The sequence below is a fragment of the Cygnus atratus genome, chromosome 11 (genome assembly GCF_013377495.2).
Source record: "Cygnus atratus isolate AKBS03 ecotype Queensland, Australia chromosome 11, CAtr_DNAZoo_HiC_assembly, whole genome shotgun sequence".
In the NCBI taxonomy this organism is placed as follows: domain Eukaryota; kingdom Metazoa; phylum Chordata; class Aves; order Anseriformes; family Anatidae; genus Cygnus; species Cygnus atratus.
Genome location: NC_066372.1, coordinates 11,771,554 through 11,794,721, shown reverse-complemented (window position 1 = coordinate 11,794,721; position 23,168 = coordinate 11,771,554). Strand labels below are relative to the sequence as shown.

General features: G+C 39.0%; 1 protein-coding gene across 1 annotated transcript; it reads left to right on the top strand.

The window, feature by feature from the left end:
- Window positions 1-8,317: 8,317 nt before the first annotated feature.
- Window positions 8,318-23,057, top strand: BTBD1 (BTB domain containing 1). The gene is made up of 8 exons (XM_035554707.2): window positions 8,318-8,763; window positions 15,233-15,389; window positions 15,973-16,078; window positions 17,358-17,555; window positions 17,830-18,022; window positions 18,609-18,696; window positions 21,763-21,909; window positions 22,116-23,057. Exons 1-8 carry the CDS (start codon window positions 8,318-8,320, stop codon window positions 22,272-22,274), a joined length of 1,494 nt encoding a protein of 497 aa, XP_035410600.1. The 3' UTR covers window positions 22,275-23,057.
- Window positions 23,058-23,168: the final 111 nt, after the last annotated feature.

Below are 23,168 nucleotides of genomic sequence, written 5' to 3'. Positions count from 1 at the left end.
CCTTCAGCGCTGCCGGCTCGGCTGAGGGAGCGCCGTCGGAAGGGGCAGAGCGGTGCGGGCCCGGGAGGAGCCGGGAGGCCGGGGAGAGCTTTGAAAAGTTTCGATTCCGAACTCATCTTTCCCGTTTAAGTAACGAGAAAGAACAAAAATGAGGCCGTCAGCGCTTTTTCTGGCTTCCGAGTGTGTTTCGTACGGGAGTGTTAATGCCATAAACTGTCAGCGTGCAAACAAAGGTGGGGGCAGTCTGTGTGCGAGGCAGGCAGAAAGGAAAACCGCTATTCCTAGAATTCAGTGAGCATTTAAACACCGGGCATTTGCAGGAGAGAACGGGTGTCCTGTGCCACAAGGGGGAAAAAACAGCAAATGCACTTCTGGCATGCCAGGCGGGCTCTGTCTGGTAGAGATCGGGCAGCACTAAAGGCGTCGTAAAAGCACTCATCTGCAACAAGCCGCACATTCCGGTTCCGTCATGTGGAATTCGCCCAGGATTGAGGAGGAGGACAGCTAAGGTGGCTGGGGAGACGGCACCTGTCCATCAGGAGGAGGCTGAGGAGCTTGGCATACAAATGATCTCAGTAAATACTTGAGGAGTTAGCACCAGGGAGAGGAAAGAACTATTTAATTTGTAGGACAAAGCTGTGAGGAAACTTTCACGGTAGTTTTTGGAAACTGATTTTTAGCTATAAACACTAAAGGGTTTTCAAAATTTTTCCTGACAAGAGTAGTGATTTAGAAAAAAAAAAAAAAAAAGTCAAGCCTTAAGATGTCATTTGGTAAGTTTAAGTTCAATAGACCAACTGACATGACTGCCTCTTAGAGAAAGAAACTTGTTGACCCAGAACATATCTATACTCTATGTACTATACACAAACTAATTCTTGCATATTTATTTCAACTGAGAAAGGTCTACAATCTGGCCATAGGAATACGAATAGGTTAAACCATGCCCAATCAAACTATCTGGTAAAAATATGATGCAACTCCTAAAAGTAATCTAGTCCACCCAAGTGTCAAAATTGCCATTGGATGAGTCAGGGCTAAATTTATCACCTCCAAATGCCTACCTTTCAATGCACAGCCAGTTTACTTCTCAAGCTTTCAAATGTATAGGCTGCTCATTTGTATGCAGCTGCCACAGAGCAGTCTCAAGATTCGTGTCTCAAACTTCTCCTGGTGCCTCTGTTCGTATAGCCAAAAGCTATGTGGGAAACTTCTTCCTTACCACTCTGCCAGCATATTCCAGAGCTGATTTGCACTATGATTGTTTATTGAGTCCTCTTTCAGCTTCTGAGTAGGAATTTTCAGGGCATATTTTTTTTTGGTAGACAAACGCCAGTAGGAGGGTTCACTGCTTGAATCTATTGTGTTGAGATCTATCAAATTTTGATTAAATAATAAGTTATAAGCATCTGCTGGCAGAATAGACCCCTAAAATATGGCATGTTTGAAGTGTTTGTTCAAAAGGGCATGTTCTTTTCCTTACATTCTCATCTCTCACCCTGTGAACAAAGCACTACTAAGCCTTCCAGCTCCATTATTCCTTTCCATTTTGGACAGAGGAACACCCAAGTCCATCCATAATTGTATTGAACATGTGAATTCTGCTATTCTTCCCTTTCCACTACTGAAATCTTTATTTCTAGTAGCTACAGATACTTCTCATTCCAACTTTGCTTCTCTGTGCCAAAGTACCCTGGCTTCTATTTCAGCCTTTATAAAGAAAATAACATCCCCAGCATTCCTGTTTCTGGAGCTCTAGCAACTCAAAGCCACCAAACTGATCTTTTCCTCCAACAGCAGTGGGTAAAAACTTTCTATCAAGCAGAGGGTCAGGTGTGGGACCCTGCATTTTAGCTTTTCAAAGAGGAAAAAGTGTGGTTTTGAGTCTGAGTACATTGTAGTGCAATAATTTGTATATCAGACACCAGTTCTAGAAACTTGTTCAGTTAGTGCAACCCATAACCACTGACCAACTTCCTTAGCAGCAAAGAGTTCAAAACTTGGCTTTATGTCAAAAAAAAAATTAGTCAAACAGCAAAGTATCTTACCGAGTGAATACTTTCAGTTTAAAAGCAGGAGTCCTCCAACACATGTATGTCCTGAAAGCTTAAAGTAGTCTTGTGGAGGAGGAGGGGAAAAGAACTTCAACTGTATGTAACACCCCGTGTACCAGAAGAGCAATATAAAAATGAAGGTAGCTATAGGGTGTCTTTAACAACTTAATTACTAATCAAAGTGTTACAAGAAAGTGGTGTTGATAAGCTGCTGTCACCAGAATAAGTGTAACCTCTCAGCTTCCTGTCACATAATCAATTATATTCATTTCTTGATGCTGGAAAAGCATTTTCTCTTTCTTTTTCCTGAATTTTATAAATGGTAACGTCTTTATGAGGCATGTGGGTGCCATCTCCTGTAGAAATTCGTGCAGGTATTCAACTATCTAGCAATCCTGGATGTCAGTTTGAGATTGAAAAACAAGTACACCCCACTTAAACTGCAGCAAAGCATAGCAAAGCAAAATGGAATAACAAAAACTTGAAAATTTAGATTCCTTCCCATGCAGAAATTGTCACAGAATCATATTTATTGACAACATGTGATTCCTAGGGTTCTGGTCTTGCGTTTCATCCGAAAGACAACTTCTTCAGCAGCACAGTGTCAAAACCAATGATCCTTCACCACACTATAACATTCGTGTGTCAGAAACTATAAGTTTTTTGTCCAAATGGTCATTTTCAGATAGGTAGCTCAACTCTTTCTCAAATCACCAGCATCAGCCTTATGCCACGTGATGGATTCCTCACTGGGAATCCTGTCCTCAGCAACAGACCAGATCCACGTGTGTGGCCACCAGACTGGTGATACTCAACTCACAAGCCATAAGCTGGGGGTGGTGTTTGTCAGCTTCTTTGTTAGACCATTGCTGGATCAATGATCTGTATTTATAATACGGATGATGTTTCTCTTCAGTCTCTCTACTAAATGGCAGTAGATCAGTCTTGATGTCAGCACTAAGAAGGCATGTGTAAGTGTGCCAGCAAAAGAGTACTGTGGAGGACATAAATATGCTTATTTATTAATGGTCAGCTTCAAAATAGGAGACTAACTGACCACTAGGTCTTTGCATCTACTTTTAGTCTGGGAAACAGCTCTTACCTTTAATAACCGCCTCCTAAATCAGAACAAATTGTAGGGCTTAACAATATATTGAGACATAACTGATTTTATTTTAAATCAAAGGAATGACATTAATCTATACAAATATAGGTAGGTGAACCTTAAGGAAACACACAAAGATCAATGCAAGGATTAAGAGACTCTATTTATAGCTCATGGAAGCATTGCTCATGTGTTCGCATATGGCTCTGCCAAGCAGCAAACTTTCATTGCATTATGATGCCAGCTACAAAATACCATCCTGGTACAAAACAACTTGTGTCATTCAGTTCTATTGAGCTAAGCTGATACACTCCTTAGAGTATACTTCCTGTAAGTGCAATTACATTTTTAAGGCAGAAGTCAGTAACCTATTGTCCAGAAAAAGAAGGATTGAAAAATGAAATGAAAGATGAATTGAAAGATGAATTAGAAGGTGAATTAAAAGATGAATTAAAAGCGTCGTGTTTGGGACTTTTGTTCCATCTGTTCATTTGCTGAGAGAACAGCTTAGATTACATATAATTGCAACCCCCCGACAGCTTTAAATCCAACCTATTCTATTTCTGAATTTCTGTTGTAACTCAGAGTGCATGGTGCACCAGAGGCAATATAATGTAGTTCATATGGTACACACCGGGGATCAGGAGGGCACATGCTGATGATCTGCTGAGGATTTGGGGGATTCTCCAGCAGCAATCACACTAGCACAGAAGCAACAAGAAGGAGTTAGTGATCAGTGTTTATTTCACTTCCAAAATTGAGCATCAGTACCCCCAAAATAGAGCTGCTTTCTGTGCTACAGGCTGTTTACTAACCAATGAATAATCTTAAGAGGGAAAGAGATGTTTCAGAATAAATTTAATAGGCATTACAGTAAAAGGAGTATGTATGTCACTTGTACTATTTAACTTAAACTGCAAGTGGCAAGAGTGTGGCTTCTCAGTAAGAATCTTGTTAATCATGTGGAAATCAAAGTGCTAACTAAACACCTTGTTAGAAGTGGAGGAGCTGTGTGTGCTGTCTGAAATGCTACTGTGCCTCAACAGACTGCATGTACTTAGCAGTGACTGAAAAGTAAGTAGGTTCACAAAACATTCACTGTTAAATCATAAAGATATGTTGGTAATAACTAATAAGTAATAAAAGATATTTCCCTCATTTGCTTCCCCAGCTATGCAGTAACAGAACATACGTAGTTATTTTAAAAATATGGCATAGTATAATGTTTTTCATAGAGCCAGCTATGTCAGTATTTGAAATGTTATTTAAAACAGGTATGTGGTGAGTAGAATCCTCTAAGGCTTAATTAATTGGTTTCATAAATCACTTTCAGATAAACGATGTGAAGAATATTATTTGTAGTATATCTTCAGAATGTATAAATGTGCAGAATGAAAATGTGTAGAACAAAAATGTGCAGAATGAAAGCCGTCTCCGCAGCTGGAGTGTTGCAAAATTTCCATGTGATGTTTGTGCCAGTTTGTGCCAGATGTTTACACACATCTTTAAGTTAGGATTCTGAAAATATTTCCAGGACTATATTTATTAGTGGGAATGTTTATGGCAATGATGCACTACAAGCTACAATTACAATATATTAACTGAAATTATGTAGAAATTATGAGTATTATCACTAAAAATTGGAGGAGTATATCAATATAACTGGGGACACAAGGTACATAACAACCTTATTGCTCCAGGACAACTAAGCAGCACAGCTGAAAATGCACATTTACATGCTCACATAAAAGAAGTACTTGTAGAAATGATAGGGCAAAGAATTATTGAAAAAAAAAATCCCTGACCTTTAGTGGTCCTCAGATGTAAGACTCAGATTTTGTTTTCTGTGCTTGCATGGATCCAGAGCTAACTTTATTGTTATTATTTGAAAGCATTGTTGCTACAAATTTACACATTTGAATAATTTTAATGCTAATAGTGATTCAGTTACAGGAATGGAATTATGTATGCGTGGCATCCACAGCAATGGCATGGTAACAACTTTTAAGAATCTAATTGAGCACAGAAAGGAAAAGTTGTCGAATGGTCCCAACCGGGAAGTTTAATCAGAAACAAACCTATGATTTACACTGACTTATTCTCTTCCCTCATGAAGCAGTGAAGTGATGCTAGCTGCTTATGATAACAATTACTAATCCCTGTAAAAATATGTGCCAGCTCAAAAACTCAGATCATAACAAGTACTTAGAACATACACAAAGCTGAGTTCATGTGGGGAAACGAAGGAAAGGGAGGAGAATTTAAATAATCTCAGGAACAAATGATTGAAAACAATATGCTTTGTAACCCAAACCCTGTTGATGGCTCTCACAGAACTGGCTGGGCTTAACTGGCGGGGAAGGACAGGGCCTCTGGGCAGACATTCCTGTGTCTGGGACATCCCTGGCGTCACAAGTATCTCAGAAATCCCTGCAGTTTTATCACCAAATTCTCCAGTTCTTCTTCAGTGTGTGTAAATCCAGTCTCTCTTCTACCCTCCTGCTGATGGGTAAAGGAAGATCATAATTTAGGAAGTTCTATGAATTTCCATAGCAAAAAGACACAGCCTGAACTATCTCAGGCCATTACATAGGCCTTGGAAGTGTGTTGCTCAAAAGCGTGGACACTCCCTGACCTTCTGTTTTGCTGGCCAGTGATCAAGACAACCTTCGCAGTATATAACATAATACTGTTGAACTTTTGTCTGCAGCCCTTGATTTGTAGCCATTCTGTTACATGAGATCAAACAAAAAGTTCTGCTTGGGCCAATTTGCAACTGCTTATGTTATTTTTTTTTCTGTCTGTATTAATTGATATGATATTTCCTAGATAAAAACACAGCATAATAAGAAGGCAAAAAAAAATGGGGCAGCATTTTAGTGACTTTCATATGTAACCGCTTTTGGGAAAAGCATTGTGCATTAGTTCTGATTTGGACCAGTGAATACAATCCTGTGACATCATATATAAAAATGGCTATGATCTATCTACTGATAATGCCAAAGAAAAGCCAGATGATTTTTTTTAAAGAAGGAAACTGGCATGAAAATTACAAGGTGAAACAAATGTCTGAGGCTTATTGTCTACATGCAGGGGAAAAAAAAAAACTTTTCAAGGGAAATTTGTTATTTAATATTCTCTTAGCTCTCACTTCCAAAACTGTTTGAATTAGTCCATTTAGCTTTTAGCTGATCAGATCTGATGGGTATCCAGGTCACATTTTTCCTTTCTTTTGTCTCCTTTCCTGTTTGTTTATTGTTTTTGTTTTTAGACACTGGATTTCTTTCATACTATTTTTTTTTCCTCATTTTCACTCTCAGCTTTCTTTCTCAGGCTGTTCCATAGGTCTTTGTTTGTTTGTTTGTTTGTTTGTTTTTATTGCATAGCTTTTTCTTTCTATGATTGAAGATCTTACATATTCTGTCTGCCCCAGCCACTGTTCTTTTAATTCATTGGCCTACCTTTCCCCCTTTTTTCCTCAACCCTCTTCCAGCCTTGTTAACTTTCTCTAGTGTGTTAATGACAGCATGTTCACATTTTCACAGTTCTGTATAAGCAGGACAGTTGTGTCTGTTGGCTCCCAGTTGACAAGCTAACTTGTCAGTGATCACAGTAAGGTAAAAGGAGAAAGACAACAATGCAGGAAACTCATTAATGTCCAGATCATCCCATAACAAAATATATATATATATACTCCCAGACAACATTTTTTTCTGTCCATGTTGTCACCATTTTCCTCTTTTTTTTTTTTTTTCCCCATTTTGAGTGACAAGTGATTCTTTTCATTTTTTAAAAACTCCCCCTAAAATGAGTTCTCAAGATGATCCTTTGGGGTTCCCCGGAATGGAAATGTTATGAGGCAGCAAAGCAGCAAGTTGTGGTATATCTCAGCTTCCTGAGCTTCCAGTCCCTAGCCTATCAGAGGGAATTTGGGCTTCTCCCCCTTTCCGCCCTTTGTCCACCTTGGGACAAGGAAAGTGCAAAGGTGCTAGCTTCGTTCTCCCAAGTCAGCAGCATGACTTTACTTTTAAATATAGCCTCAGTGCAAAGCTGCTTGCTGCTTTATGGTTGGTATACTATATCTTCTTGTGCCCTTTACCCCGCTGAAATTGCTTCCATCTTGCTTAAGGTTCTCTAAAATTTGTTCTGCGAAACAGACCACATTTGCTTGGTCTCAGTTTTGTCCTAATTATAAACCTAAACGCAGAGTGGTGACATATTATATTCCTCTTTTAGCCACATGCTTCCATAAATGCTGACAAGTCAGGAGCTATGATAAATAGCTTTCAGCTCCATAATTTACATTGCTGCTGCATTTACAGCAAAGCTCCAGCAGATGGCAAAAGGATCCGCCTTATTTTTCAGCTGACAGTGCCTAGTTTGACAGGACTGTGACAACGCAAACCTTTTCCTTCTTTTCCAGAAGCCACAAACGTAGTAAAGTAAAGTAAAAAATAATATAAAATAGATCCTATTTTTTCAGTATTTGCCGAATTAATTCTCCACCTTAGTGACCTTAGACGACCATTCCCTGGTCCAAGGATGCTGAATTTGATGGCCACTGGTTTAGACAGAAAAAAATGTGTTCTCTATTACATTCACCATTAGTAAGTTTTGCTTTGGTTTGCCTCCTCAGAAGTTTAAAGTGTCAGACATGAAGGCACACTTTAAATGGACTGCTTTTGTGTACAAATCTTAAGGTGCACATACCAACAGTCATTCATATTCTCAAGTTATTTCAGAAATAGTTAAAACGGGCATCCTTATTTGTGTGGAGTGTCATTATAAGGAATCAGGTGCTATAAAAACGAACTTGCGTTTCACATGCCTTAACCGGAGGGCCGTAACTTTTACTCAGTCACACACAAATAAATTTCCATGACTGCACAGCTGCCTTTTGCCTCTTTACGGCCTAAGCCGACTCTCCCCGCTGGAACTGCATTCCCACTGCACGCGGGGTCACCGCACTCCCTCAGACAAGTGACAAAGTGACAGAAGTGACAGAAGGAGCAGACGGACCGAGCCCTGCTTCCCTCAGCCGCGCGCGCGTCCCCCTGCCACCCACGGCCCCACAGGGAGCCTGCGCGAGGCGCATGCGCGGCGGGGCTGCCTGAGCGCCCGGCCCGGCGCGGCGCGGCGGGGCCCCCTCAGGGCGGCGATGGCGGCCGCCGGCGGCGGCGGTGGTGCGGGGGCTCCCGGGGAGGCGCCTCCCGCCGCTCCCGGTGCCGCTGCGGCTCCCTCCGCCGCCCCCGCCGTCCCCCCCGCCGCCCCCGAGAGCGGCGCGGTGCTGCAGCGGGAGCCGCTGTACAACTGGCAGGCCACCAAGGGCTCGCTGCGGGAGCGCTTCGCCTTCCTCTTCTCCAACGAGCTGCTGAGCGACGTGCACTTCGTGGTGGGCAAGGGCGGCCCCCGCGGGGGCTCGGGCGGCGGCGGCGGCGGGGGGGCACCTCCGGGGCCCGGCCAGCAGCGCATCCCCGCCCACCGCTTCGTCCTGGCGGCCGGCAGCGCCGTCTTCGACGCGATGTTCAACGGCGGCATGGCCACCACCTCGGCCGAGATCGAGCTGCCCGACGTGGAGCCCGCCGCCTTCCTGGCGCTGCTCAGGTCGGGACGGGGGTGCTGCGGGGCCGGGGGGGGGCGTGAGGAGGGTGTGTGGGGGGGTGTGAGGTGGGTGTCCCCCCACACGGCGGCTGCCCCCCGCCAGCTCCGTCCCCTCAGCCTCGCCCGCCGCCCAGGAGCCGCCGGGGGTCGGTTCCCCCCAGCCCCGTCCCGTTTGCCCCCCCCCGAGGTGCCGGGGGGCCGCCCGGGCAGGCGGGGGCTGCACACAAGGTCACGGCGTCCTGCTCTGTGCTTCTGCCCTCCGCATCCCTTCCCCAGCAGAGGTGGCCTGGTTTTAGGTTCGGTGGCCCTGCAGGATGGGACGGGGGGGGGGCTCATTTGGCTTTTTGGTTTTGTCTTTTAATGAAGGTGATGGGAATTGGTGGTTCAGCAGTCTCTGGGTGTCGCAACCGCACATCCACCTACTAATGGCTGAGAAGGAACCGAGCCTGTACTGAGCTTTTAATTTCATTTGATAATTTACTTCGACAACTTACTCGTCTTGCAGTTCTCTCGTCTTTTTCAGCAGTGGTGGTGAACTGTGTCCCTTTACCAGAGAAATGCCTATTGCAGTCACACATTTCAGATACTTTGGGTGGAGAGTGCAGCAGCTTGCAGTTAGCTAACTGAGCTTACATGCAAACCACCCAGGGGAGACCATGAGTGCAGTGGTGGGGAAAAAGTATGTAAAATGGGCTGCTGATGTCTAATATCTGCTTAACCTTAAGATTATTTTTTTACAGGAAACTCCTCTGCTAGGCATAATCTCTATAAAATGTATTAAATGGGTATCTGTAATGAACGTTTTGAAAACAAATAATATAATTGCCTGGAAAGAAATCTGTAGTGTCTCAGAGCTTTCTGTAATGCAATAAGGGCCCAAATCTTAACAATTTCTTTTTGTTTTGAGGCCGAGAAGAATCAGGTAGTCCTTTTAGTAATCATGGAAACAGGAATTACAGCAACTGATTTTGCTTTAAAAAGTACACAGCAGCAACTTCTCTGTGTTGCTCTTTAGCAAATAAGCTGTATTTTCTGGTTTCTCAGCAAAGAGGGAGTGGCAAAAATATAAGGTGAAGTGCTTGTGTAGCATGGTGGGAAGTGTCTTTCAAGCAAAAATTGTTACAAAGGTTAATAGCAAATGAATGAGACGTGTGTCTGTATACAGATATGGAAAAAACACCAGACAGTGAAAAGTGGTTATAATGAGAGAAGTTTGTTTGGATTAAATATACAAATGCAGAAGCAGGAGGGTGAGAAGGGTAGTGTTTGAAAATTGTAGAAGTAAGCGAAGCAAACAAAAGCCACCTTGTGTCTGTAGAGCCCCTGGTACGTAAGGGCCAGGGCACTTGCATAAATAAATTGATTATACTTGTGTCTGGTCTAAATATCACCAGACTGAACTGAAATGTTTCAGGTTTGACGTATGTATGAAATAGTTGGCAGCTTTTTAGAACTTTCTCGTGTATTATAGATACGTATTTAGAGTGAACTCGTTCCAACTACAAGGCCTCAAAAGAGTCCTGTATTGTTATTTTTCTGTTACTACCTCCCTAGGTCAGGAGCAGGTAACCTGCACGCCTGCTGCCTTCCTTGGATGTGGTAGCATCCCTTCAAGCTCCCTCTTCGTAATCAAACCCTGATATGTGTACACTGAGCTTATAATGGAATAAATATAAATTGCAAAATATATAAATTATATATATAAAAATATATATATAAAAATAAATATAAATTGCAACACCGTGTTAGAAACATATCTAAGGAGAATTTCTTTAGTACAGACTAGTACTAGACTTCTTCCATGCTCCTATACATGGTTTTTAAAGTACCCCAACTATAGGACAGCCTATTTGTTTTTTTCATGAATTGCACCTTGCATTGCTGGCCTCTTATCTGTCGTTAGTAAATTGGTCAGGTAATGATGGTTGCATTTTATATTTATACATAAATTTTATATATATATATATATATATATATATATATATATATATAAAATTTATGTATATATATATATATATATATATAAAATTATATATATATATATATTAATTATATTATATTAATTTATTATTTATTACATATATATTTATATATTTATATTGCAAAGACCAATTTGAAGTGTAATGGCTAGGAATTGAGTTGAGACATTTATATATTCGTAACAAATGAACATCAAGATAAAAGAAATATTAAAGTGATGAAAAAACTTTGAGGGATACTTTACTAATTACTTAACATTCCACAGCTAATTTCTGGTTTTATTTACATATGTCTTTTGTTATGTTCTATCTGTAGTTATGTTTCTTAAAGATCTATTGACCAATGCTTCTTATAGTGTAAAGCCAAAGGAAGAAATGTTTGTGATGAAAAAAGTTCAGATTCTCTTAAATTAATTCCACGTCCAATGAGATGGAGTGGTGTTTCCCTGTCCTGTGATGTAAATGTTCCTCGGTGTTAGTGTTGTGTTACGAAATAGATTGTAGATTGAATTAGATTTATGGGGAAGAAAAAAGGAGCTAGATACTGAACCTTTTAAACATCAGATAGTCACAAAGTTAATGTGACATCTCTCTCTTTCAATTTTTCTTTTGGGTATTTTCATATCCTATTTTAAATTGGCTACAATTGTTTCTATTTGATGATCATCCTCTAAAATACTGAATTTTTAGAGTTAAGTCATTTAAAAATAATGAACTGAATCTTTAATTGATAGTACTGCTTAATTTCAGTAATAAATTCTAGAGTTTCTTTTTCTTTTTTTCCTTCCCCTTGGGAAATTTAGATAGTTCTCCTTGTCTGTTGGCTAAAAGCTTGACTGTATAGATGGCAAAAAGGGAGACTGAGAACTGACTGGGCAAGGAGCAAGAACATTGATAGAAAATAATTGGCTGAGCTCAAAGACGTAGAAATGACTGGTGTGTGTTTTGGCTTGCCACCCAGTATTCCTTTTGCCTGAAGAGTTTTCAAACGTGAGCCAGAGAAGCTTTTTTATAGCAGCTGACTACTTCAGTAATTTGTCAGATAAATCCCGAAGAAGTGAAGTAATGTGAGTCCCAAAGTTTGAATCTGCTTTCTCTAATTCACAATTAATAAACTTTTTTTCTGTATGTTTCGAACTGCACAGATTGAATTGCAGTGATCCAGGACATTGAAGTGGACTTGTACTAGGGTTCTGTGGTGTAGAGTTTGGTTTGTAGTCAGATTATTTTGTTTGTTTCCATTCATATACATTTTAAAACAATTTAACTTATCCTTTGGTCGGAGTGTAAAGGAAAGTGACAACGTGACACCAGTTTAGCAGTCCATTTTCCAAATGTCTTTGCAGAGGACTTCGGCAAGCAGTAAAAGGAGGGTTAATCATGACCAACTGGAAGAAGACTCCTGTGTTTTTTAGAGTGGTGAAAATACTTCAACTGTTGGGAAGATGCTGGGACTAGGGTATAAGGAAGTGCTAACCTGAGAGTAAAGAAGTCATGTAAAAATTGAATGCTTAGGCAAAATGAATGATGTGTCAATGAAGTGGTCACTTGGAAAATTGTTTGTTCGGGTCACTAAAAGTGGTCTATGCACCCATCTGCCATCCTGGATGGCAGTACAACTGGTCACTATCTAAAGTGCAGGTCATTTTCTGTAAGTCTCGAGAGGAGGGAGGAGGAGAAGTGATCATGAGCCCCACTGGGTTGAGTGGAGGCAGAGCAGAGGTATGAACACAAAGGAGTGCTAGTTCAGGCGTGTTGCAAGTGGGAGAGGCAGCACAGAGACGGAGCTCCTGGCACAGGAGCAGAGGGATTTTTAGAGAAGACACACCTAGAGTTCCTCTTTTATGAGTAGGTGAATACATCATGACCACCCGTCCGCATGCTAAAGGAAACAGGATTATACAACGTCCTAGAACAATGCACTTTATTACAATTTTTGTAGTGCTTACAGCTACCTTTTAGCTTTGTAAATTCACACTTTTTAGTACTTGCAAAAGACTACTGGTTGGTTTTGAAAATATTGACATTGTGAAAAACGTGGAATATTGAACACGCAAACACACCTGACTGTGACATTCTTAATATACTTGGATACTCCTTATCATGAGTTTACTCAGTTTAAAAGTATGTAACTGTATCACATGTGCTGTTACTATGCGTTGTTACGCCCTTCCCTTGTGCATCATGAGGTCTAGGTGATGGACTTGATGCTGGGTAACTTTCAGTTGTCAGAGCTTTATCCGCTTAAGTCCCATCACTTTTGTCACTGACACGCGCTCAGCTGGGGAGTGTCTCTTAATGTACGTCCAGGCGTGCAGAAGGGGAGGGATGGGAGCAGAGAGCCTCAGGTATGTCCTTCATGGAATGAAAAAGCATCCTGCAGCTAACAGAAGTCACGTGAATGAAAAACTTGAGTGCACATTCAATGTTGCCACGTTTAATTTTGGCCTTGTAATTGATTTTTTTGATCATATGGGGGGTGAGGGGGGGAGAGAGAGAACCTGCAAAACTGAGAAGTGCCAGAGAAAAGTACAGTTTGGAACTGCACCCTGATTCTTATAAAGTGTACAAAGTGAACCAATCTGTTCATTGGCCACAGGTTGGACACACCTACGGAATAAAATCAGCATTGTGTTCCAAAAATAACTTGGCAAATTTTATTTTTTTGGTAGGATTAGGTAAAAATTTGTAGTGTGTGTGTGTGTGGTAATGGTGCTCTTTTACAGCCTCTTAATTTTTGACTCTTGAGTGATCTTTGACTCCAAGCTCTCTAAAATCATACAAGGAATTTTAGGACATTTTAAATGGCCTTTTAAAAATGTTAAAAGCAAAATCATAATGTGCTGTTCTGTGCTTTCATGAGCTAATTGTCAGTTTGGTATACAGAGCTGCATGTTGAAAACTGTACATACTGGTTTTAGTTTCTTAAATTTGTCAGTGATTGTGGCTGGCAAATCAGCCTGTCATTTTCATCAGCAAATAGTTTATAGCTTTCATAAATCAGTTCTAAATAACTGTATGAAACTTTTACTGACAAGGTCAGCATTCAATTAAATTCCTTTCTAAAAGCTTTGATGTAAATTCAGTTTAAAGGATTGATCTGGAGCCTCGTTCATATTTCCTAAGTTATGTGAAAGTTGGCCATTTGAATGGATTAGAGTATTGTAATGATAAATACATACCCATAAGTGGCAGTGAGTTCAGTTGAAGGCTGTTAGAAATAGTCATTCATACTGATACGCAACTAAATAGTTAGCAATTACTAACAATTAGGGTTTTCTAAGGAAAATAAGAAATACAAACAGTGAAGAATTTTATCTTAAACTTTTATTCCATCTTTCCATTACTTAGGTCTCCCAATGTTGCAAGCAAGTCTGAGTCTGTTCCTTTCACAAGTTTATTGTGTTAAATACAAACTGATTATTATTATTACGTTAAAAACCCTTCTAATCATGCCTTCCTTCTCAATGTGTTGTTTGCCATTCATTTCCAGGAGGTTCAAACAAAAAATACTAAGAAATTTAAAAGATTTGTCCTTCCCTGTACAATTCCTGCATTTGCAAATGTGCCTTGGTTTATTATATTTAATCAGCTGTGTGTGTTGCGGGGGGGAACGTGTTTGTGTAGTAGAGAGATATTTCTGTAAATGACAGAATAATCTTGATTATTATCTGGTGAAATAACCTGGTGAAATAACGATAAGATTATCTTCAATGTCATCTGAAAGAAAAGTTATTTTTAAAAAGTTATCTTTTCCATACAGAACCTCAAAATAAATCTTATCTTCTCTGTTTTCAAGTAACAGCTGCTCAGGAAAGAGAATTTTTTTTCCTGGTTTTGGTGGAGACTTGTATGGTTTGGTTCACTGCTTTATGCTAAATCTCAAGCAATCATATAACCTCGAGCAGTGGAGAGAAGCCAGGGTTTTTTCCTATGTCAGTCTGCAGCAGGAATAGAGTCAAGGTCATCTGTTAGAATATTACTCCCTTTCCTCTCCTCTGAATGCTGAAGAATGGTGACTGTCACACAAGATGTTATCACAGTAGAAGTCCTTGACACTCTTCTCCTTATTGTGAAGAAGCTAGTATGCACTTTCAGTAAATTAAAATCAGTAATACAGCCATAGAGGGTTGTGTATTGATATTTAGGAATACAGCTTTTAGTAGTGAATCAAAAGAGCATGCATTAATGCACTAAGTAATTCTGCAGCTCAGCTGTTGTTTACAGTTTGGTAGCTATGTATAACTAGCACAGCCAGATCAGTCTTAGGGAGTAATGTGTATTTAAAACAAATGTATGCAATTAGGTTAATGTAACAGTCTTTCTTCAACCCTTTAGTTAGTTTATTAATTTGTAAAAATGCTACGTGGTGAACTGTTACATGTTTGCAGTGCAAATCTTTTACCTGCTTTCTAAATGTAAAGAGATTATGTTGTGCTTGACAGCACTTCAAGATATGTTTTTATTATATCTATCTGTGCATTGATTTCTAGGTTTCTTTATTCAGATGAAGTTCAAATTGGTCCAGAAACAGTCATGACTACTCTTTACACTGCTAAGAAGTATGCAGTCCCAGCCCTGGAAGCACATTGTGTGGATTTTCTGACGAAGCACCTCCGAGCAGATAATGCCTTTATGCTGCTTACTCAGGTAGGTAAATTTAAGTTTAGTTTTGGTTTACTATGAAAATTGGTATTTGGATGGGAATAACCAAGTAATATTACTTCACAGGCAGGGGGGTTGCCATCACATCGTTTAATTTATGTCTGAAAATACCTTGTTGCTTTCTTAGCATTTTTGCAGACTTGTCTTGGCTTTTATTGGTAATGTAGAGGAATTTTTTTTTTTATACACAGTGTACTAGGACATTTCAGATGAGACCTGTGTATTCTACAGTATGTTTACATGAATATCCTAATTGGTTTTTTGTTTGTCTTTATAAGATAGTTCACTATAGTAGATATGATGTGTACTTTTTAAAGTTATATTTCCAAAACTAAAATTATAAGTATAAAGAAAACCTTGTATGCAGTGAATTCTCCTCAGTTATATTCTCCTTTGAGAATGTAAGTGCTCTACAAGGTATAAACACCAGGCATACTTAGACAAATCAGCCTATTTTAATTTAGACCTACATTGAGTTAAAAAATACTTGCTTCTTAGAATTAGCGATTTAGCAGATTGATGCTTGTAACAGCGCAGTAACCAAAGCTATACTACTTTACTTTCTCAGGCTCGTTTGTTTGACGAACCTCAGCTTGCTAGTCTTTGTCTCGACACAATAGACAAAAGTACTATGGATGCAATAAGTGCAGAAGGCTTTACCGATATTGATATAGGTAAGTTCCTTCTTGTGTCCTAAGTGTTAAACTTCCAAAGGGAATCATACTGTTTTGTTGCTGTGTGACACTTCTCTCTTCAGGGCTGCACAAATCAGGTACAATGTGTAGAATCTGTTTTTGTTGTTGTTGTTTTTTAAATATAAACTGGCTTAGAATTCTGCTGGTAATTCTGCTTTCTATACTTTTTCCTTTACAAAAAGTCAGCAGTTGTGTATTTGGTTACTTAAACTTGATTGTTACTATATATGTCTAAGATTTTACTCCAGATCAGCTAGATTGTATTCCAAACGCAGACTGAAGAAAGGTATTCCAGCTGCTTAAAGAAATTGTAAAGTCATTGTTAACTTGTGTTCAGTGGGTTTAGACCCAGACTGTGAATGTTAATCTCTACTCTTGATAAATCTCAATCTGTTTTGACTTGTGACTTTTCTATGACAGCAAACATGCCTCGCTCAAATTCAGGGCATGTAAAAAATCCTGAAGAAGACAGAAGATTCAGAATGTGAAAATTTTTTTTTTTTTTTTTTTACGGCTCATGTTCTATGTTAAACTGAGAGTTGAGCAAACTAAACCTTAAATAATCAGTAGAGACTTTTTGCATATGCTCTTCCTAAAATGTCAGAACATGTAAGAAATACAGGAAAAGTTGCTTTTATAAAATGCAAGTGAGAGTAGCTTGCCTGACATTCTGTGTTCCACCTTAAAACTTTGTGGGAGGCAAATGCGTCAATGTTTAAGATCACTTTCATGTACGTTTAAACTGGTTTTGTGTGCACTGCTGCTTCTTGTGTCTATAGTTGGTCGAGATTGGCAGGTGGATACTTGGCTGAGAACATGACAGTGTTGTCATGAATAACTGGAGTGGTATTGTACATTCACCACTGTACTTGATCACTGCCAGCTTTGATCTTGCCATAGCCATGGAAATTCTTTAGGGTATTTATTGGTTGTCACTGCATAGATTATATAGTATATTACACCTATATATCCTATATATAGGACCTATAGTATATAGATTATATATAGTCACACCTTTAGGAATCAAGAAGAAAGTTTGTGCTGTCTTCATGGCAGGAAGAGGAAGGATTTTATTTTATTTTTTAGCTTGGACACCTGTACACTTTTGGGATACTTCTTCAGTCATAAGACACATTGTATGGTATTATAAAAGTTCTGAGCATTTATTTGTTTAATGTTTTAAGCTTATTTAAAATGCGTAGAATTGTTTTGGATTAATACTGACTCAAATCTGTTAATATTTTTTCACATAACACAGACACATTGTGTGCAGTTCTAGAAAGAGATACCCTTAGTATTCGAGAAAGTAGGCTTTTTGGAGCTGTTGTTCGTTGGGCAGAAGCTGAATGTCAAAGACAACAACTGCCTGTGACATTTGGAAACAAACAGAAAGTCCTTGGAAGAGCTCTTTCCTTAATTCGTTTTCCATTAATGACTATTGAAGAGTTTGCAGCAGGTGAGTTCTGGGGTTCTTTGTCTTACTAGTTCTGCACAGTAGTTCTGCACTGCTCATCTGTGAGTGTTGAGATCCTTAACACTCTATCCTGTTATTATTAATATTGTATTAATAAACATTGTGATGCAGTCTTAATGAAAGCAAAACATCCTGCAGAATGTGGTCTGGCCATTGGAAGATGTTATTGCCATCCTTGGTGTGCAAGTATATGTGGTTTAAATATGATAGTTGGATTAAGTTTTAGAATTATCTTGGAAGTTTTTTCTTTTCATAGGCCCTGCTCAGTCTGGAATCTTGTCAGATCGGGAAGTAGTAAATCTCTTTCTGCATTTTACTGTCAATCCTAAGCCAAAAGTAGATTATATTGACCGACCAAGATGTTGCCTTAGAGGAAAAGAATGCAGCATTAACAGGTTCCAGCAAGTGGAGAGTCGCTGGGGCTACAGTGGAACAAGTGATCGGATTAGGTATGGCTTTGGAAACTATTTGAAGGGGAGACGGAGAAGTGTGGGAAGAACGGCAGTGATATTATTCTACTTCCAATTTTTGGCATAAGATACAGTAACAGACTATCTGGTACTTAGGGCACATCTAATCTTTTCCTTTTTAAAGTAACTTAGGCTGTTGCGCTGATGAAATATAAAGTAGCAAAGAACAAAGTTCAAAAGGCCTGGGTACTTTCTGGAGGTGTGGGTTATTTGCTGCATATCCAGTTTTAAAATACAAAGTATTCTGAATATCTCTGAAATAAAAACAGATCAAGAATCTGGTCATTTTTCATTTAGTAATCCTAAATATTAAAAAAAAAAAAAAAAAAAGCCTCAGTGGATTCACAAAGCTTTATGCTATAAAACTGATTAAAAAAAAAAAACAACTTATTTATTTTTACTATTGAAATCTAAATAGAAAACACTATTGAAAAATATTAATGCAATGTCATTTTCAGTTTGGTTTTGCACACTTCAGTGGGATTCTTTTTCTTCCTTGACTGGGAAGAAGGTAATACACCCATCACAGTTGTTTAAATTCCTTTCTTGGCTTGTGTTTTACTAGATTCACAGTTAACAGAAGAATTTCTATAGTGGGATTTGGATTATATGGATCTATTCATGGACCTACAGACTATCAAGTCAATATACAGGTACAGTATATTCTGTTTAAATAGGCTTAGGCAGAAACTATGCTTAATACAAAAGGTTTGCTGTATATCTAAATAGGATAGCGGTCTGATAGGCAGGAATCTAGGCTGTATTTTATCCCCAACAGTGTCATAAGCAGATGACTAGGGAAAAGTAAGTACAATACGAAACTTTTCTTCCTATCCACTCTAGTCTCCTGTCCTTTGATCCTTTTCAGAACAGGCTTTTCCTGAGACTGATTTGGTCTCTCTGTTTAGTAACTCCCAGTGAATCTTGCTTCAGAACACTTGTCCAGTGTAACCTTGAATTCCTGTAAGCTTTCTGCAAAGGAATTTCACAGCTTTATAATGCATTCAGTTGTGCACTAAGTCTGTCCTTTTAATAACGTTTCTAGTTAAGCTTAGTTTTATGTATATCTTTTATATTTTAATGTGTCAATTTGAACTTTTCTATTTTAATTCGTGTTTCTATAGGATGCCCTTTTTGTTTGTTTACAGCAATAGCCCTGTGCTGTTTAGTCATGCCAGCTTTTTTCCCTTTTCTCAAGCCTTTCTAACAGGTAATGTGTGCCGGTACTGTACTGAGGAGTGTGATGTCTTTTAGTAGTATGCTATTTAAAAGGATTTGATTTTCTTAATTGCTTAGTTTAGCTTCTTTTGAACAAGCTTCCTCACTTTTCTTTTTGAAGTTTAGCACAGCTGTGGTGGATTTGCTTGTGTTGTTCATGTAGGAACGCTGACTCTAAGTATATTATAGACACTGTTACATAGTGTTTCCATTATGAAATTTTGAATCTGATCCTACTAATCACTCAGTACCAAATCAAGGGTTGTGTTTCTTCCTACTGAGCAATTGGTTAGCAATCTCATGAAATGGTCAGTGATAGCATCTAAAAATGTCACCCCTGTTTCGTGTCCTGATATGACACTTGCCCAGTCTGAGAGGGTAACTGGAGACACCACTAAAATTGTATTTCCTGCTCCTGTAGCCTGTCTGATCTCTCTTAGCATGTGTGGTCAGGATTGTCTTCTAGTAATATTGATCCATCACTGTATCTTTCCCTTTTTAAGTATGGTATTTCAGTCCATTTGAATTCTCTTATTGAGTTTAGTTTTGATTTGTTTCTAAGCTTTCTAGCAAGGTATTAATGTTCTGTGGCTGACACAGTTACTCTGTGCTGTGTATTTCATAACTCACTACTATAGCATCACATTGATTTACTAGGTGTGTGGAATGTTTTGTGAAAGAATCCGTGACTTCATTTGGGGACAGATGTCCCCATTTTATTTTGTAGACTTCTAGCATGTGTTGGAAATGCTGTTCCAGTTTTTTTCTTGGCATCCTATTTAAAGGGCAGTTTGTCTACTGTTTCCTGTTTGATGATTACTGTTCTCTGACCATTGCGTACTTAAGTATAGGAATTTTGTGTCTGTCTTTTGCAGGGGAAAAAAAAAAATCTTTCCTTTTATGATGTTCCAAAGAGAGTGTATCTGGGTTGAGGTTTTGAAGGAATTTGTTGGCTTTTCCACATTCCTCAGTTTAAAAACTCACTTGCAAATCCCTTGGTTTGAAATGTTATCAATTTGCTTTTCTCAAACTATACATCTGTGTAAATGAGTAGTATAGTGCACTCGGGTGAATCTTTAGAATGAAAGATTTAGCTGTTAGGTCATCAGTACCACACTATACTTATTGGGGGATTTTTACTTTTCATTAAACCTTGTTTGATTCCCTTAGACTAAATTCCTGTTAGCAGATGAAAGCACTTTGTGTGGTCCCTCAATATATTTGCTGGATTTATTTCATCTGAAAAGAATTTAGTTCTTGCAAGGCAAACCAAAGCATGTTAAGTAGGAATGATCAAGAGACTCACTTGAGAAACACACTCCTGATCCAAACTGACAGGCTGATGCACCTTTGTGGTTCAGATGAAGGCCACCCATCCTCTACAGATTTTCTTTACTCTGAAACTGTCTCCAGTTCCTGATGAATCTGAAACTTTGTCCTTACAGACAGCCATTTAAGTTGTCTCTGCACCTTTCATTTTGAATGTGCCTACAATACTGGCAGAGCTTCAGAAAAAAAAATAAATCTTTTATACTTGCCTTAAAATAGTAGTAATGTATATTGCAAATACATCGCTTATGTTAAAGGGGCATATGCCTTCAGCATTAGAATTGTTAGTATTTCTTTTGATTGTGGCTGGAAAAAAAAACTTGAAGCCCTGTTTGAGGCAAAATATGCTCCCACTGGTGCAGTAATAAAATCATATAGCAATTTAATAATATTAAAATTGTTAGGATTGTTGTTAGCGGAGTAATCATGAGCAGTATGTGTGTTCCTCTAAAGCTGTGGTATCCTACTTCTGCAGGAGGTGTTCAGCAGCATGGATCAGAAATTGCTATCCAAAATGAGAAGTATGATATCTGCTATTTCTGACATCTCAGCTAAAGATTCCTATTTGCCGCTAAAACTGAAGGCAAAAGAAATATGTGGTCTGAGTGTAATTTTTCTACTGAATATGGAATAGAAATAAGTTGTATAAAACATTGAAGCACGAGTTTTTGTTTTCTTCTAAGAATATATCATTGACTGTTTATGTTATCTGTAAAAACTTGTTTTCTAAATGAACCACAGCCTGTGAAGCATGTGGGTCCAGCCTCGTGTGCTTCCCTTATGGGGGCTGTGTAGGTGTACAAAGATCAGCAAATCTAAGTATAGGATCATACGTAGTTTATTAAGGTCAAAAGCTGAAGGTTCGAGCTATTCTTCATCTCCTCTCAGGCAAAGCCTCTAACCTGGTTGGAGCGGCATTGTGGGCTGAGTTTAGCGCACAGATTGGACAGCCTGTGTAAAAATGCAAAAGCCATGGTTCACCACACTGCCGGGCCAGCCCTCACGGTATTGTTAGGAAATTGCACCTATCTCAATTCTGAGACTGCACTATTGTTGCAATTAAACTGGGTGGAGTAGGCAAGCGTTTCGCTTGTAATACTCTAATGTGTGTACAGTAAGAATCTTTCTCAAGCTCATAAATCTGAAGATATGGTTTTCGTGTCTTTATGCAGATAATTGATTATGAGAAGAATCAAACACTGGGACAAAATGATACTGGATTTAGTTGCGACGGAACTGCCAGTACATTCAGAGTCATGTTCAAAGAACCTATAGAGATTCTGCCGACGGTTTGCTACACAGCCTGTGCAACATTAAAAGTAAGAATGCTCAACAGTATAGAAGAAAAAGCTGTTTTGATCCAAGGGTTTGTCTTTTGTCTAATTTCTGATGGGAAAGTGTCTAAATAAATACAGATTTTATTTTTTTTTTTTTACTGTTAATTAAGCAGTGTTTGAACTTCAAAACTTTATTGGTCTTGCTGCACGTTTTCATTCAGTTGCTAATGTCTTCTGGTGTTTTTCAGGGTCCTGATTCCCACTATGGAACAAAAGGATTGAAGAAGGTGATCCACGAATCTCCTACTGCTAGCAAAACATGCTTTGTCTTTTATAGTTCGCCGGGTAACAACAATGGGACATCAATAGAAGATGGACAGATACCAGAAATAATATTTTATACATAATTTCACATGATCGTCTTGGATGTGTCAGTGTATCATTGGACTTTAGCTCACTATTGGTGACAGTAAGACAATTCTGTGAAATGACATGAATGTGTTAAAACAAAACTAACTTGTTTGAGAGGTACCAGGAAAGCTATTTTCTCTGCGTCATTGTCTGCAGAATGTAACTTAGTTTTTCCTCTTAATGAAGCATCAAGTGGCATAAGTACTCTGTATATTGAAAAGATTGTTTTAAATAGTATGTTGTGATTAATGGCTTTGTATTTTGAACCCTTTATTTCTCACATAGTACAATTCATTTTTTGAACTGGAAAATCTGTACTAGTTATGAACTTCACATGTACATTTTCCCCAACTTGTCCTAAAAAGTAACTCTGCTGCTCTACTACCAGCTTGCACATCTCTCCAAAATAACCTTGGAATGACCCTAAGGATGTGAATTACTGCTGTGTATGTATATTATTTTGTTTTGGAAGTACATCAGCAAAGTTGGATTCGTATTGCTATCATCTAGACTTTTTGGATGAGCCGTGGAGAATTAATGGAGTTAACACTCCAGACAGCAGCTGCAGCAAAGAAAGATGAAGTCCAATTCTGCAATAAATGGATCTTTCCGGAATCTCTTAATTTAGAAGGGCTGTTTTGGAACACAGAGCCGGTTATGGACATAGCCACTGTATATACGTATGTGCCTATAAGAAAATGTATAATGTGAAAACGGGAATACAGGACTCGTAATGATGCTATTTTGACTGGATAACCTGATACTAAAGAATTAGTATGAACTAAGGGCAATGTGTGTGCCACTCATTCTCCTGCCTATGGTAATCGGATGCAGTCGGTGCAGTTTAACACTTCTTCCTGGACAGAACTCTGTACCCTCCCAGATGGTGT